General features: G+C 33.2%; 2 protein-coding genes and 1 pseudogene across 3 annotated transcripts; 2 read left to right on the plus strand and 1 right to left on the minus strand.

Moving 5' to 3' along the window:
* Positions 1,209 to 6,265, plus strand: LOC18611426 (probable rhamnogalacturonate lyase B). Of its 2 annotated transcripts, none has more exons than XM_018115155.1 (17): positions 1,209 to 1,375; positions 1,504 to 1,652; positions 2,537 to 2,603; positions 2,819 to 2,940; positions 3,110 to 3,148; positions 3,236 to 3,358; positions 3,459 to 3,578; positions 3,679 to 3,820; positions 4,005 to 4,184; positions 4,270 to 4,422; positions 4,512 to 4,618; positions 4,711 to 4,801; positions 4,900 to 5,041; positions 5,172 to 5,328; positions 5,418 to 5,534; positions 5,619 to 5,745; positions 5,846 to 6,265. In XM_018115155.1, the coding sequence occupies exons 2-17, from the start codon at positions 1,543 to 1,545 to the stop codon at positions 6,080 to 6,082; spliced, it is 2,034 nt and encodes a 677-aa protein (XP_017970644.1). In that variant the 5' UTR covers positions 1,209 to 1,375; positions 1,504 to 1,542; the 3' UTR covers positions 6,083 to 6,265. The 2 variants fall into 2 exon arrangements, with proteins under 2 accessions (XP_017970644.1, XP_017970649.1); XM_018115160.1 differs by having other exon boundaries at positions 1,509 to 1,652.
* LOC18611427 (probable mannitol dehydrogenase) lies at positions 8,130 to 10,874 on the plus strand. Its single transcript, XM_007047666.2, has 5 exons — positions 8,130 to 8,307; positions 8,552 to 8,665; positions 9,564 to 10,077; positions 10,203 to 10,356; positions 10,452 to 10,874. The coding sequence occupies exons 1-5, from the start codon at positions 8,210 to 8,212 to the stop codon at positions 10,658 to 10,660; spliced, it is 1,089 nt and encodes a 362-aa protein (XP_007047728.2). The 5' UTR covers positions 8,130 to 8,209; the 3' UTR covers positions 10,661 to 10,874.
* Positions 11,865 to 16,754, minus strand: part of LOC108661086 — a 14,704-nt pseudogene continuing 9,814 nt past the window's right edge.

Genomic DNA, 16,754 nt, shown 5'->3' on the forward strand with positions numbered 1-16,754 from the left:
AAAAACGAGGATGTTGTTTTAATTGGCTAGTAATCTAAGAATTAAGCCATTTCAGTATGGGCAGTACGGTCGAGAAAAAAAAAAGGTTGATTGGGAGATGTACTAAACAGCGTGAAATGCATTTACGCCACTTAATGATTTGAATATCAAATCTGGTGATGATATGGTCTGAGATTTGTGTCACTGTTGCTCCTGGTATGATTTTAATAACTTTCTTTATAAAGCTAAACCAACCCCTAATTAAAATTCTATATTAATTTGCTTCCATAATAAGAATTGCTCTCGAATTTTCAGGGCTTTCTATGAACCTTCTGCAAATCTTTGTTTGATAACAGAACAAGTTGAATACTTTGTCTGCTTGATAGTCGTGTTTTCTCTTCAACACCTTTTCTTTTTCACCCTTTTCTCGATTTTGACTTTTCTCTCTTTTCTTTTTTTCAACTTCCACATTTCATTCAAATTTCTTCGTTGGATCAAAACCTTGTTGGAACTTTCAAAGTAAATAGTCGGAACGGAATTACGAGTAGTATTTTTTTTTTTTCCTTCCATTTGTGAATTTTGTTGTTTTCAGACCTAAATTTTGGTGAACAAAATGCCACTTTGGTGTCCAAATTTGTCAAAGCCGAGAACAAGGAACACTGGACACGTGATACTTTTCCTTAAGACAAAGCTGCCCTTCGATGACTAATTCTAAATGACCCAAGAATTTTCCCTTTAATTAAACCGTGAAAAACTCGTTAGAAAGATTTCGGAGCTGCTGCTTTTCACACACATTTACTGCCGTGTTTGACACCCGTTATGAAAGGGCTTTAATTAAATTTTTATACCTTCTTATTTTATCTTTTAATATAATTCATAAAATTTTAAAGAGAATTATACTTTATTTTTATTTAATAAAAACATTATCAAAAATGAATTAAAATCTACCAAATAATTTTCTACATGATATAAGACTTTGGAGTTTATCAAACATTATCACAACTTCTAGTTATCGCGTTTTTTTTTTTTTGGTAATTGTAGAGCAGTTCACTTTTTTCTAGAGAAGTTATAGTCCTGGTCAAACAACTCCAATTAAAATGAATAATATACAATTAAAGACAGCCGTGACTGTAACACTAATACTAAGAATCGGGAGTCGTTGTTTTGTCATTAGACTTCCTATATAAACCCCATCGGGCTGTGACCATTATGTCTTGCGCACGTTTCAGAACGCCATTAAGGATCCTTTTGCTTCATTTTTGTAACGAAAAATCCGAGAGTGCAACCCCGGAAAAACCAACCTTTTGTCGAATAACAGAATCCTTTGATTTCTTCTCTCTACTCTTTCGCTTTCAAAAGATTGACATTGCCAAATTCAGTGGATTTTCCTTTTCTGGTGAGTTTGATTAGCTGAAAGCTCTTTTGCTCTCCTTACCATTTTTGGATTTCTTCCCTTTTATATTCTTAAAAGCATGAATATTCGGAATCCTCTTATTAAAAAGAATTTCCCTGTTTATGTTTTAGTTCAGTTCATAAATTTGCAGCTCTGGTTCATCAAGAATAATGGAGAAGGTGGTGAACAGAAGCCACTTGAGACAGCTTGTTTTCTGGCTACTAACGATCATTGAGTTATTACTCCTTCTATCTGCTTCTTCTGAACAACTTTCAGCCAGGTTCTTCCCCTACCCTTTTCTCGCTCTTCCCCCTTTTTTTTTTTCCTGTTCTATTTTGTATGTTTTTCTCCCTACGCTTTTTCTGCTGATGAGAGAGAGAGAGAGAGAAAGAGCGAGGGAGGGAGGGAGTGCATTGCTTTTAAGACAGTTGATGAGTCCGCATGCCCTGTTGCTTTATGCCGCGCCAGGTTAAATATTAGGAGGATTGATTGATAGACTCAAATAGGGGAAGTTATGGGTTGAAAATTTTAATATACTTCCAGTAATTGTCTTTGTTTTGTTGTTCTCTGTCTTCTCTTTCATCTCTTTAAAATTTCTCTCTCTCTCATGACTTGATTAGGCCTATCGGCTTTGGACACCATGACTTTTTCACGCTTAACCTGAAGCACAGGGCATGATTGAATTGTGACCCGTGACATAAGTTCTAAGAGTTTGGTATCCCAACAGTTCCTCTTCTCTGTGGCATTGCTTTTTGGGTGGCAATAAAATTCTCTGGCCCTCCTTTTTTTTTGTTAACATAACATGTGAATGCATGGATTTATATGTTTTTGTTCTTTTGTCTTTGTTATAAAATTCTCAAGGTAATTATATCTCTCAAATAAAAATTTTGAGTTCAAATTTTGTGAATAAAAATGTTCAATCTAAGAGTTACGTATTAAGCTTGTTCGTTAGGAATGTTGGTATTCTATTAATAAGGGTTTTTTTTGTCTTTTTTCGAAATTGTTTTATATGCCCAAAAGTCGCCAACTTTACCTCTCTACCCCTTTCTTGGAACATCAATATTTGGCTATTCATGTTTTCTTTTCATCATTTCATGGACAAATTAAACATCAGCAAATAGGACATTTAAAAATAAAATAAAATTTTGGATGTTTGATTTGCAGAAAACTCCTAAGAGATGACACCACTGACCCTCTTCAAGTCCAGCTGGAAACAAGTGATGATAACAGAGTAAGATGATTGTCCCCTCTTATAAGGTTCTAAGTTTTGTTTATAAGTGGTGATGAAAAGAAAATTAAATAGTAAGTGAATTTGCAATAGGTGAACTATAAAAGGGTTCACTATGCTTTCCACAGTTCTAATTCTTAAATGCATGAAGCATGACTCTTTTTTCTAAAAGCATGGAATGATTTAATCTTTTCTTCTATTTATTCTGAACTTTTCAGGTGGTTATTGATAATGGTCTTGTTCAAGTCACTATCGGAAATCCAAATGGTTATCTGATAGGATTAAAATATAAGGGATTTGATAATGTGCTTGAAAGTAGAAACAAGGACCAAAATAAAGGGTATGCATTTCTTAGCTACTCCCAAAAGTTCTCTCCTCTCTTGTATCTTTATTCTATTTTTCCTTTGTTTTTGTTTTTTCAACTTTACAGTTTTGGAAACACCATGTTCACCTTTTCTTACATTCTTTTTTTTTGGGGGGATGGGGATAAAAAATGGAATATATTTTAGGTACTGGGACATTGTCTGGGATGACAATGCAATTGACAAGTAAGTTCACAACCACCCTTTTGTGCTGCTGCAAATGAACATATATCTTTCATTTCTTTAATTGACACTGTTTGCTCGCTCCTGCAGAATAGAAACAGAACAATTCAAGGTCATAACACAAACTGACGATTTAGTGGAGCTTTCCTTCAGCAAAACTTGGAATTATACAACAGACTATCGCAAGGCAGTTCCCTTAAACATAGACAAAAGGTATGCAATGTTAAAGACCTCAAACATTCTCCAAGATTTGAATGTGCAGCTTAGAAGAACGACTTTTGATAACCCAGCATTTATTTTAACTTTCTTCCAGGTACATAGTCCGCCGAGGCGTTTCCGGGGTCTACATGTACGGTATCTTCGAGCGCCTGGCCGAATTTCCAGCTGCTCAAATGTACCAAATACGGATTGCTTTCAAGCTCCAGGAAGACAAGTAAAACAAAGATGAAACCCCTAATAATTATATAATTAAGATCTCTTTTTGTCTAAACAGGAAAAATAATGTCAATGTTTCCTGCGACATTTTGAATCAGGTTTCGGTTCATGGCGTTATCAGACACAAGACAAAGGGTCATGCCCATGGGACGAGATCGAAACTCTGATCGCAGTCAGACTCTTGCCTTCAAAGAAGCTGTTCTATTGACCAATCCAACCGATCCAAGACTTAAAGGAGAGGTATTTATTTTCTTTTTCTTCGAGACTCTAAACTAAGTTTTATTCTAATTTTGGTGTGGTAAAGTAGGACCCGTTTGGAAAATCAATACCTTTTAGGCTTTGAAAAAGCATGGCTTCTTTTTTTACTGTGTCCTTGTCTTTTCGAGTGCATTATTTTACAGTCCCTTGATAATGTGGGGCGCAGGTCGATGACAAGTACCAATATTCTTGTGAAAACAAAGATAACAAGCTTCATGGGTGGATAGCCGAACCCGACGATAATCCAGCCGTGGGTTTCTGGGTAATCACCCCGAGCAATGAGTTCCGTACTGGTGGCCCTCACCATCAGGACCTCACTTCTCATGCTGGTCCCACCGCTCTCTCCGTAAGTCTACCTATAAGCAACACACAAACGTAAAAGCTGTTAAAGCACAGTTCCATTTCTAAAATTTGATTGGTTTTTGATGTAGATGTTTGTTAGTACGCATTATGCCGGAAAGGACATAGAAACGTCTTATAACGAAGGAGAGCCTTGGAAAAAGGTCTTTGGTCCTGTTCTAATCTATCTTAATTCTGCTTCCAAAGATGCTCGCAAGACACTCTGGGAAGACGCTAAACGACAGGTTTGTTAACTGCTTTTTGTAACTTAAAATCTTAAATTATGTCGATCAACTAACTATATATGTTAATGTCACTTTTTGTGCACCATTAGTTGAATCAAGAAATTGAAAGCTGGCCGTACAATTTCACTGGATCAGAAGATTTTCCTAATGCTGATGGACGAGGAAAAGTTAGTGGTCAATTACTAGTGCGAGACCGGTATTTCATGTTCCTTTTTTCTTCCGTTTTGTCATCTTCATTTAATATATTATTGCATAAGGGTTTATCTTACTTTAATTTTCTTGGTTCAGATACATGGATAATGAATTGATGCAGGCGCAATCTGCCTTTGTGGGGTTGGCACCACCTGGTGAGGCAGGATCATGGCAAACAGAAGGAAAGGTTAATACCGTTAACAAAGTTGCATCTCAGATTTAAACATAGATCAAGTGCAACGGGGAACTAAGACTGGTTTTTATTGTCTTCTTTTCTGTTTTCAGGGCTATCAATTCTGGACTCAAACCGACGAGAATGGCCGTTTCAAAATAGAAAATGTTCGACCAGGGGAGTATAATTTGTATGCATGGGTCCCTGGTTTCATTGGAAACTACAAATCAGATCTCAACATTACTATCGAACCAGGTAAAATTAATCTCCAAATTAATGTACTAGTTCGTTTTGTGGGGTTAACATCTATTCTTAAGCTTGCCTTTCTGGCCCATTTCAACTAGCTTTTATTGGAGATTCATTGATTAACATATTCTGAATGCAGGAAAAGACATCAAGTTGGGTACTCTTATATATGATCCTCCAAGAAATGGTCCGACATTGTGGGAAATCGGGATTCCTGACAGGACAGCTGCCGAGTTCTACGTACCGGATCCATACCCAACACTTATGAACTCAATATGCATCGATGACGTAGACAGGTAAGCTCTCTAACGACATGGTAACACCTTTCTGTCTAAGATTTCAACGCAGGTTTCATCAGCTTACAATTATGTCTAACGTCGAGCAGATATAGACAATACGGATTGTGGGAACGCTACTCAGATATTTATCGTCACGGTGATCTTGTCTACACTGTGGGTGTTAGTAATTATTCTCGGGATTGGTTCTATGCTCATGTTACCAGGTGCTAATTTCAAGTTACTAATTCCTGAATAGCCTTTTATGTTTTCAAGGGAGTTTGGTTTGGTCCTAATATTTTCAATTACAGGGATGGAGGGAACAGTACAAAGCGGCCAACCACATGGCAGATTAAGTACAATCTCGAAGATGTGAGCGAGACAGGAAATTACACTCTCCAATTGGCCTTGGCATCAGCTTCTTATGCTGAAGTACAGGTATAAACCTGATCAGTCTCACATCCTCGGCCATCATTTATCAGGGTAGTCTTTCACTTACTGGGTTTTTCTGATGAACCATTTACCATTGCATTCATAGGTTCGATTCAACTATTCAGATTCTGACCGACCTTATTTTACAACGAGGCTAATAGGCAGCGATAATGCCGTAGCAAGGCATGGAATTCATGGATTATACAGATTGTATAGTATTATTGTACCTGGTAATCAATTTCAGAAAGGGGAAAATAAAATATTTCTCAGTCAGACAAGAAGCACGGGCGCATTCGACTCAGTTATGTATGACTACATTCGATTAGAAGGACCAACAAGTTAATCAATTAGTCAATGTACAAATAGATGATAGTTGATATTCTTTCTGGTTGTAATTTTTTTATAGGCGTTTCTAGTAAATTTTGATTCAAGCCTGATTATGGCTTATATGCATGGTAAGTTAGTACGTAAAAGGAGAAATTAAAGCAAAAATATGTTTCAATTGATGTGTGGCTTATCGGGTTGCTCTGAACACACCTTTCTTTAGAATCTTTGGCTTTGGCAACTTCCAATTCCAAGACAAACGACCCTTGTTACCAAACTGGAGGGGAGCAGTCCAAAAGAAAATTACATTAAATACGCCAAAAGACCAGATTAAAAAAGAAAAAAAAAACATGGCACAAAACCACCTTTCAACAAAAGCCGGTAGTTTACAGTTCATTGTTAAGAGGACCGGCAAAGATAGACAGGGATTTGAACCTAGGACTTCCTAGTTCCTAGGACCTTAATTAATCCTGTCCTTTTACTGCTTGACTCTGGTTGAGAAATTTTATCGATAAATTAGCAGTAACCTATTTGTTCAGAATGCAAAAATTATGGTAAAGTGCCATCGCAAAGCACAAAGGGCCAAATCTTTCAAAGGCCAAAGAAGTTGTAAGCCTGTAAAATTCGTACTGTGGCAACTTCCCGAAAGAACTTCTATTGAATATATTTCAGTCTTGTCTTACAATCTTGCCAAAGGAACGACTAATTAAAGGTGTGCGACTTGATCTCTTTCACTATTTTGTATGTATTACTTTTGAATGCGCTTTTAAATTAATATTTATTTATATTATGAGATTTACAATTCAAAATTGAATCTTACATGCATAAATGGTGATGATGGATGTGTTAAAAAATAATGGAGAGAATCGAACCTGATTAAAATATGATGAAAACAATTAATCAAAATTAAGGAATATCTAAATGGAAAATTATAAGTTCATTTTTTTTAAAAAAATACTAGTTGAATATGTCCTTTTCCTCGAGGTTACTGGAAAATCTTTACATAACTTCTCTTACAACATGAAAAATAAATCCAACAAATCAAACTCTAACATGTCATTAAGATTTTGTTATATCAACACACATGGAACTACAAGTTTTTGTCTAATGTGTTTTCTTGTTTTGGTATTATTTAATTTTTGGTATCATCCTGTAACCACTCACCACGTTGCTTTCACTTCTAAATATGTGGACAAAGGCATTAAAGTTGAAGTTGTCCAATAATGTTCTTAATTTACTCTTTTGAGAAGGATGTGAATTGATAAAACCAATATATAGAGAAGCTTAGAAATCAGGAAAAAAAAGAAGAAAAACTTAAATCATAAAGGGCCAAGGAAGATAAATCCTCTTGGGAACAGTTGGTATGCCTTTGGTTTTTCCTCAAGCAGGCTGGTGAGGTGAAACATAATACTAGTAATTGGAAGTAATTATGTAAGTATTGTTTATATATATATATATATATATGAAGATTGAAGATCTTAATTATTTAATTAATTACTCCTAAGAGAAAATAGCCATTACGTAGGATTTGAAAGAGATGTTTGAAATATACTTATAATTAATAATTAAATTTCTTTGGAACGAATGCTTCAACACTAAGCTTCAATTGTTTGTTTTGTTGTGAATTGAAAAAGTGACAAATGCACAACGTTAATAGAATCAAACTAAGAGAATCTATCGACTGAGAGACGTTCGATAAAATTAAAACTTCTATCCTCCATTATGATGAAACTAGAGATAACAATTTAATTTTCATTTCTTTTATCTAAGATTCTCTTTAGTTGTCACTTCATTGATTTATTCTTAATTTTTTTAGGTTAAAGAATTGCAAGAAAAAGGCACGTAAATGAACATAATGAAAATATTTAAAGAATATAAACTCAAATAATATAACCTTCGTTATGAAAAAAAGTTGATTTTGCCTTTTGTTTTAAATGAACTTGAGTAATTGAATTTAAACCAGGCCAATTAAAATCAGGATTGCAACCTTATCGTTTTAGACAGCGATTAGCTCAGATGTCACGTCAGCAGTCAGCTACAAAAGCTTAAGGAAGGCAGCACTTAAAATGACATGATAATAGGCTAACCTGTAGAAGGCACTTTCATTTCTCTCATCGCCTAACGCACTTTGGTAATTGGGTCGAAAATGGCGAACTCACCAGAAAAAGAGCACCCTGTTAAGACCGTCGGCTGGGCTGCCAGGGACGCATCTGGTCATCTCTCTCCTTTCAACTTCTCCAGAAGGTGAATTTTCTCAATTTCTCTTTGTTACTATATGCTAGTTCATTAATTTCAGATGCATACCTCTCTCTCTCTCTCTCTCTCTCTCTCTCTCTTGATGTTCCTGTTCCATGACTTTGAGGTTTTTTTCTTTTTTTATCTCCTTCGATGAATTTGAGGTTATATACTTGTATTTCTTATTTGTTTAACATTTGGTTAAGTTTTCATGGTGGTAATGAATTCTTTGAATGTGATAATGTGAGTACAGGGCAACCGGTGAAGAAGATGTGAGGCTTAAGGTGTTGTATTGTGGGATATGCCATTCTGACCTTCACAATATCAAAAATGAATGGGGCCTCTCCATCTACCCTATGATTCCTGGGTGAGACCATCCATTTAACTCTTATCATCTCTTTTTGGTTCTCCTCTTCATACTAGTAGTAGTATTTGATCTTCAACTGTTTTTTTCTTATTCCTTTTTCTTTCCTGGACCATTGCATAATGAAAAGGAAACAGCAACATTCCCACCCACCTACTTTTCTCATTATGGGATAAATTCCATTCCTCTTGAAATGCACTAATATGGCTCTTTCCTATGAACAGATAAATTTTTGGTGGGTTTTGCTCACACATTATAAGAAGAAACTCTGACTAAACATGCCTAATCGGCCAATCCCAATTGCGTTTTAGTACTAGACATATTATTCTTCTTTATCAAAGTCGGTATTATTTTGCACCCACCAAAATTGGTCGTTTCATGATAATGTCAAAGTGCGCATGACAATTGTGATTAGGCATCAGGTTATGAGACTGATATGGAGCCATTTGTCTCTCTTAGAATCATCAAAACTTGGAAATGCATTTGTTCATTGAACACTGAAAAGTAAGGTTGTGGTTTGCCTATGCCTTAAAGTAGCTTTATAAAGAAACGGTCCATATAGCATACTTAGACACTAACTCATTCCAAAATAAGCCCATGCCCAACCCTGGATACTTTTTGTGTTACCAGGTGAGCCTCTCGATTGCCTGATCTAGAAACTTTCATGGCCTTGGGCCCACAAACTGCTGGGCCAGACACCCATACCCTACAGATTCAAAATCAATTACTCCCTCTCATTTTGTTTATTTGACTAAAATTTATAATTAACCTTATGATCAAAGCTTTTTCTAATCATTAAGATGTTTTAGTACATCTGATCAATATCTTAATGTATGTTAACAAAAAATCACACCCATCCCATTAATGCCAAGATGTTAACAGAAATCCCCATAACTTGCAGGCATGAAATTGTAGGGGAAGTGACTGAAGTAGGCAGCAAAGTGAAAAAGGTTAGGGTGGGAGATAAAGTGGGAGTGGGATGCATGGTTGGTGCTTGCCACAGCTGTGAGAGCTGTGCCAATGACCTGGAAAATTACTGTCCTAAAGTGATACTAACCTACAATGGAATTTACTATGATGGAACAATGACATACGGAGGCTATGCAGATTCAATGGTTGCCAATGAACGCTACGTTGTCCAGATCCCTGATGGCATGCCCCTTGACGCTGCAGCTCCGTTGCTTTGTGCCGGAATCACTGTTTACAGTCCACTGAAATATTTTGGACTGGGTGAAGCTGGAAAGCACATCGGCATTGTTGGCCTTGGTGGTCTGGGTCATGTAGCTGTTAAATTTGCCAAGGCCTTGGGGTCCAAAGTAACAGTTATTAGCACGTCCCCTAATAAAAAAACTGATGCCTTGGAACATCTTGGTGCTGATTCGTTTTTGGTTAGCCGTGACCAAGGCGAAATGCAGGTAATATTCAAATAGCTATCTAAATTTGAAGCAAACTTAGTGATTTGGATGCTATTTTAACTAATTTTGCTGAAAGAAAAATTGGAATTGAATTTTTCTTCGGGGGGGTTTCCGGATTCGAGCAGGCCGCCATGGGTACTTTCGATGGAATCATTGACACAGTCTCTGCTGTTCATCCAATTATGCCATTGCTTGGTCTTCTAAAATCCCATGGAAAGCTTATTATGGTGGGCGCACCCTACGAGCCACTTGAATTACCTGTCTTTTCTTTGATCATAGGTAAGCATAAAACATTACATAAAGACAGTCTTGGAGTTTGATTTCTAGTCTAGATTAGCTGACAAGTACTTTATAAATATGTTGTGAAATAACAGGAAGGAAGACGATGGCTGGGAGTGGCATTGGAGGAATGAAAGAGACACAAGAGATGATTGATTTTGCAGCAAAACACAACATAAAAGCAGACATCGAAGTTATTTCGATGGATTATGTGAACAAAGCGATGGAGAGACTTGGAAAGGGTGATGTTAGATACAGATTTGTAATCGACATTGGAAACACCTTGGTTGCCACCAAGCCTTGAAGATCAGCCGGCTCTGTCCAGCCATGTTAAACTACTGCTTCAGTCATCCTCATTCGCTTTAAAATGCTTGGTCATTGGGGTAGTTTTGTGATCGAACAACGCTTGCTTAAACATAGACTCGTTATCCTACACTTTAAACAGTCAATGAATAGTACTGAGTGCTTTATGTTTTGGAGGTTTTATTCTATTTTTGGACGTGAGAAATATTGCGGAAGTGGGTAAATGACCAAAGTGTCTCAACAAAGGTCCTTGTGGACAAATACTCCAGGCTCATTTTTGCAAAGTTACAGAGTATCTGAATTATAGTTTAATTTTCAATTTAACATTTACAATTAAAAAATTCATAATTAACAATTTGTATACCAAACTAACAACATTAATTAAATGGTTAATGTATTCAAAATATTCAATAAAATTACAATATATGATTAAAAACATCACATTATATTCAATCAACTCTCTGGGTAATCGGCCTTCCCCTTGCCCTCTCTCCCTTCTTTCTCTATTCCCTTCTCTTCCTTCGCTCTCTTTCCCTTTTCTCTTTACTTTTTTTTTAAAAAAATATTTTATAATTTTTTCCTTCTCTAGAACTTTTAATTCAAGAATAAAAAAAGAAAATTAAAATTAAAATTAAATTTGACCTGACATTTTTTTAAACACATGATATGTTTTTATTGATTATATTTTGATACGTTATCTATTTGATTAACTATATTAATTTTGCATACAAATTGATAGACGGAAGCAAAATTTGAGTATTTCATTTTGAATTCTTTTTCTATAAGTACCAAATTAATAGTTTTATTATAATTTGGATAATGAATATGTAATTAACTCTTTAAAACTAAAAGAAGTGGATAACATTATGAATATTATCTAATCTATATTTGATTCTTAGCTACATACTTGCTCTACATTCAACGTTTCTACCTTGGTATTTTATTATGTTCAAAGTGCATTTTTAGATTTTTACTTCTTTTTTTTCCTTTTTAACTGATTCCCTTTCCCTTTAGGATCCTACCTTCCCAAGTTTTTGGGTTTCCTGTAGTTGATTGTGGCAACTCTCCCATCCTTCGATCCGTCGGTTGTGTTGGGGTTTTTCTTTTTATTGAAGGGGTTTTTTGTTTTGGGTTTCTTTATCCCATGTCTCTTTACTTCTTCTCTTTCATTCTTCTCTTTGTTTTTGCTTATTGGGTTCAATCAGTTAGGGTATTTGCATTGATCCCCTTCGATTATGTTGCTCCTTGGATTTGGAGTTCCTCATAGCAGCTGCGACAGAAACAATTGCTTCAGAGATACAGATTTGCATTTCCAGTGAACTTGTAGACAGAGGGAGAGAGTGGATAAAGTAAATAGGCTCGGTTTTCTAAGGAGGGTTTTATAGGCGACGACAACGACGTCGTTTAGTAAGGAAGAAAGCAAAAATAATAAGGGGCGAAAAGCAGAGGAGTTGATAGGGTTTTATTTACGTGAAAACGACAACATTTCACCAAGACAGCAAAAATAAAATTATTAGCTCCAAAAGCTAGAGAAAGAGTTATGCATTTTTTTTCTTTATTTGGTATTTATTTTTTTCTTTATTTTTAATTAGGTATTTTTTTAGTAATAGGGAAATAGAAATAATGAAATAATAATATGATTTTAAATTTTAGTTTTTAAAATTTTTTTGGGATTAGCTAGTTGTTTCAGAGTAAAAAACAATCAAATAAAGAAAGAGGATTAAGTTATAAAAATTGAAAATTCTCTAATCTATTTTTTTTTATTTTTCAAACTACTATGAAAAACCTCTAGATAACGAAAATGTTTTTTGATATTATCTATAATAACGGTTTTTTTTATAATTAAAAAAAGAATGATTCGAACTTTATTGGAATCATGTACTAACCAATAACCCAAATGTTCGGGTGCATTTACAATTACAGTTATTTTCCTACAATGTTGTTAAAAAAACACTTTGTTCCTTAATTTATTGATAAAATATATTATTAAATTATTTAACTATTCTAAATAATCTTCGAACAAAATGATAACTAATTTAAAATGAATCCGACCAAATAAAAAAAAATTATTTTATTGCTTGTATCTCAATGAATAATAACTTTTATATTCGATTTCATGGAAACCTATTTAGAGAATACTTTTAACTTTTATTAAATCGAATTGAATAATGATAAACTCTTTTATAAGGTGCCAATTACCCTATGGAGAAGCAATCTTAATTAGGTATCTTATTTCGTTAATCCATAAGTTGTATGAATGTAAACTTTATGAGAATTAATAAAAGACTTGAAATACATAAATAAGTATAAAACTAATTTGATGCAAAATAGCCAACTTTCATACACATAAGGGTCAATGATCGGGTTGAGGTCTAACTGATCTTCAATGGCCAAAATTCCTATTGATGCCAAGATCAAAGCAACGACTTTTGGGCTGATTGGGTTGAGGTCCTGCAAATATTAAACAAAGGGAAAAGGTGATGGAGTAGGTCCGACGACCAGCCTTTGATAATTAACTTAGTGAGTCTTTAGTGGAATAGGGAGTCGAAGCATACCTTTAGAGACAAAACACAAATTAAATAAAACAGTTACCCAATTTTAAGCATAGGAAAAAGAAAAATGACTCGTAGCAATCTTAATTTATCCACAAGCATGGAAGATAATCATAAAAAATAATTTTATTTATTTATCCTGTTCAAAAAAGTTCTACAGCTTTTGAGGAAAAAGAAATTGCTGCAAGAAAGGACTAAACGGACACTTGAATTATGAACCAACTAACTCTTCATAGACATTCTTTTTTAAAAATAAAAATTGAAAGAAGACATTCAAACCTTAATCAATTACTCATAAATTAAACATTTATTTAATAGCAGTAGCTTTGCATAGGTAGAGGGCATTATTATCTCATTGAAATCACCAATATGCCCCCCGTTTTTCATCAGTCAAAAGTAATTAAGTGAAGTAGATAAGGCCACGTGTAACGTGTGCTTCTGGTATGGGCCTAGTTAGGGCCAGTGATTCAAAAATTCCCTTCAAGACTATCTCACTTGAAAGGGCAACCAAACTAGCATTTAATGAAAGCATTTAAGGTAGCGTTTTAATATAAGCAAAGTAGAGATATATTTTTTATAATATGTTTAATTAAATTATATTATAGTATTTATTTTATAATAAATTATTACAATATAAAATTATAATGTAATCACATTACAGTCAAGTGATATAATGTGATTACAATCTAAAACTAATACAATCACATTATATTATACTTTGCAATGTTATTAAAGATATTTTTACCCTTTAATTTTTTTATTTTATTAAAAATATTTTGTAATGTTATAATTAAAATAAAATATATAATATAAGAATTAGAAATGAAAATAATATAAAATATAAAACATTAAAATTTATATAATATAGATAAAAGAAATTAAAATAAAATATAAAATATAAAAAATTATATTAAAAAATATATAATATATAATATTGTAATAAAAAATAAAAATAAAATATATTTAAGAGATGATATTATATAAAAATTAATAATAAAAAATACAAGTATGTTAAACTTGTATTTTAATAAATATGAGTAANAAAAATAAAAATAAAATATATTTAAGAGATGATATTATATAAAAATTAATAATAAAAAATACAAGTATGTTAAACTTGTATTTTAATAAATATGAGTAATTTTGAAAATTAACATTATATTTCAAGTAAAGTATTTGTAAACCAAATGTTATAATTTTATTTTTTTTATATTTTAATTATTATTTTATTTACATATCAAACATAGTAATATTATTTTTCTTGTAATTATATTGCTTATAATCACGTTATTTATAATTATATTACTTATAATCATATTGTATTGTAAAATACCAAACGTCAACTAAATACCATAAATTTTTTTGAAAGTTGGTTTTATTAATAGATTATGTGCTTATTTACTCTGTTCAAGAAAGTTTTAAAACTCTCAAGGATCAGTTGTAGTTAGAGGGCGTTATTAGCTCACGGAAATGACTAGTATGCCCCCCAATTTTCATCATTACAAGTGAATAAGTGACGGAGAAAGGACATTTTAGTCTAAAATATTTTGGACTCTATTTTCATGGATGTGGAATAACTAATACCATATAAGACATGACAATATCCGTTCCAAAATTTTGTAAAGTTTTGAAAAACACCCATTCTTTTCTCTAAAAACAAACTAAATGGAGAGAGAAATTTTTTTAAAGTATAGAGGAGGAATGGCTTAGCCAATTCTCCAACCAAACATGCCATAAGTACGACAATTACCATCACAAAGTTATTTTAGACTCGGATTAGAATTTAGGCTCAAGCACCAATAATTTGCTTTTTCCAAATGCAAGTTTACTCGTTTATGTCTTATTTTAAAAGTTAGGATAGGATCTTTATAATTTTAAAAATAAAAGTTCCCCAAAAAATAATATTTATAATTTTAAATATATATATTTTAAAACATTATAGATTGATGGTGCATTAACCATAATGATTCTAAGCCTTTCAAAAAAAAATCATAAAGGGCATTTTTAAAAATAACCTTTAAAGATAATGTTTTCAAAAATAATCCTCTTTATAATTTTAACTATTTTTTGTGAAATTGGATAAAATTACCCATGAAATTACACGCCATGTTTAGGTTTTACACGTCATATTGAAAAAAAATACTGTTATTACATACCATATACAAAAACATGTTACACGTTATGTTGAAAAAAAATACTATTGTTACATGTCATGTACAAAAACATGTTACACGTCATGGTTAAAAAAAGTTATTACACGCTATGTTGAAAAAAAATAATTATTGTTACAGGCCATGTTGAAAAAATATTGTTATTACACGCCATATTCAAAAACATTTTATTACACTTTAATACCTAAAATGTTGTTGTTACTTACGAATCAAAATTTCAAATCCTGTCAACTCTTTTCATTTCTTTTTGTTTTTTTTTGACAATTTGGCACCGATTAAAGTATTTCTAACATATTTTCATAAATTAAAACACAAATTATCTTATCTAAAACATCTAGTTCGACTAAAAATTGAAAAAAAAAATTCTTTAAAACCTAAGTTAATAAATTGTAAATTCTTGAGTTGATTGGTGTCTAAATCCCGAATTGATCTAATTAAAAGCCATTTCAAGCATCTGTGATCATTTTTACCATTTTAGTTTTATCTAAAATACTTAAAAGTCAAATTCTCCAAATAGCTACTCACCCAAGCATATCAAAACTATTGCTTGGTGTCTTAAAATAGCAAGAAAAAGAAATTTAAAAGCGTAGGAGAAAAAAATCGAGAGTATAGCAGACGATTGTTGAAGAGAAAAATTAATAAAATTAGAGAGAACGGGATGGTGAGAGAGAGAAATTGAAAAAATAAATAGAGAGAAATTGTAATAAATGGTTTAATTTATTTGAAATAGTTTTAAAAGTATTTTTGTTAAGTCATGACTGTCGTAACGTGCGGGTCCGGGAACCCGTCCGCCAGACGCGGGAGAAAATTAAAATCATGTGTGGGAGTCGCCACCAATCTTTTTTATCTAAGGTGTGATTGGTCACCTATTAAACCGATTCTTATCGACGAAATCCTAAATTAATTTTAGGTCCGTCGAAAGAACGAGAACTGGTCTACGCTTTTAGAGATGGGTTCGGGAGTGCGGTTACGCACGGAGAAGGGTTAGCACCTCCGTGACGCCCGTTCTACGAACGGTACCATTTAATCTGAAGTTATCTTAATATATAGCCTTCTCTTAAGTTAATCCCTACTTTATTAATTAAATTTTTATTGAATTGACAAACTGGTTTCTTCACTTGGTTTTACGTATGCATATGATGCAAGCGTAGAATGATGTTATGACTTATTTATTTTAGATGATGGAGTCGGTAATCTTTTATTGAAAAATTATTCGAAGACTATCCCAACGCTTTGGTGAAATCTCGAAATTCTCCTCACCTAGAGATATCCCCGGAAGAATTCGTCTCTACAAGCTCCTCGGGGAAATCCCATCATCGGGATTCCCGCGCCATTTGCAAAATAAGAGTGGCATGCAATGACAGTATAAAAT

Source organism: Theobroma cacao, chromosome 1 (assembly GCF_000208745.1).
Source record: "Theobroma cacao cultivar B97-61/B2 chromosome 1, Criollo_cocoa_genome_V2, whole genome shotgun sequence".
NCBI lineage: Eukaryota > Viridiplantae > Streptophyta > Magnoliopsida > Malvales > Malvaceae > Theobroma > Theobroma cacao.

Bases quoted from the DNA above. Each gene is read 5' to 3' on its own strand.
- LOC18611426 (XM_018115155.1), top strand. From the start codon at position 1,543: ATGGAGAAGGTGGTGAACAGAAGCCACTTGAGACAGCTTGTTTTCTGG. The intron at 4,185-4,269 runs GTAAGTCTACCT...TTTTTGATGTAG, and splicing joins CTGGTCCCACCGCTCTCTCC to ATGTTTGTTAGTACGCATTA. The intron at 4,423-4,511 runs GTTTGTTAACTG...GTGCACCATTAG, and splicing joins GGGAAGACGCTAAACGACAG to TTGAATCAAGAAATTGAAAG.
- LOC18611427 (XM_007047666.2), top strand. From the start codon at position 8,210: ATGGCGAACTCACCAGAAAAAGAGCACCCTGTTAAGACCGTCGGCTGG. The intron at 8,308-8,551 runs GTGAATTTTCTC...ATGTGAGTACAG, and splicing joins CCTTTCAACTTCTCCAGAAG to GGCAACCGGTGAAGAAGATG. The intron at 8,666-9,563 runs GTGAGACCATCC...CATAACTTGCAG, and splicing joins ATCTACCCTATGATTCCTGG to GCATGAAATTGTAGGGGAAG.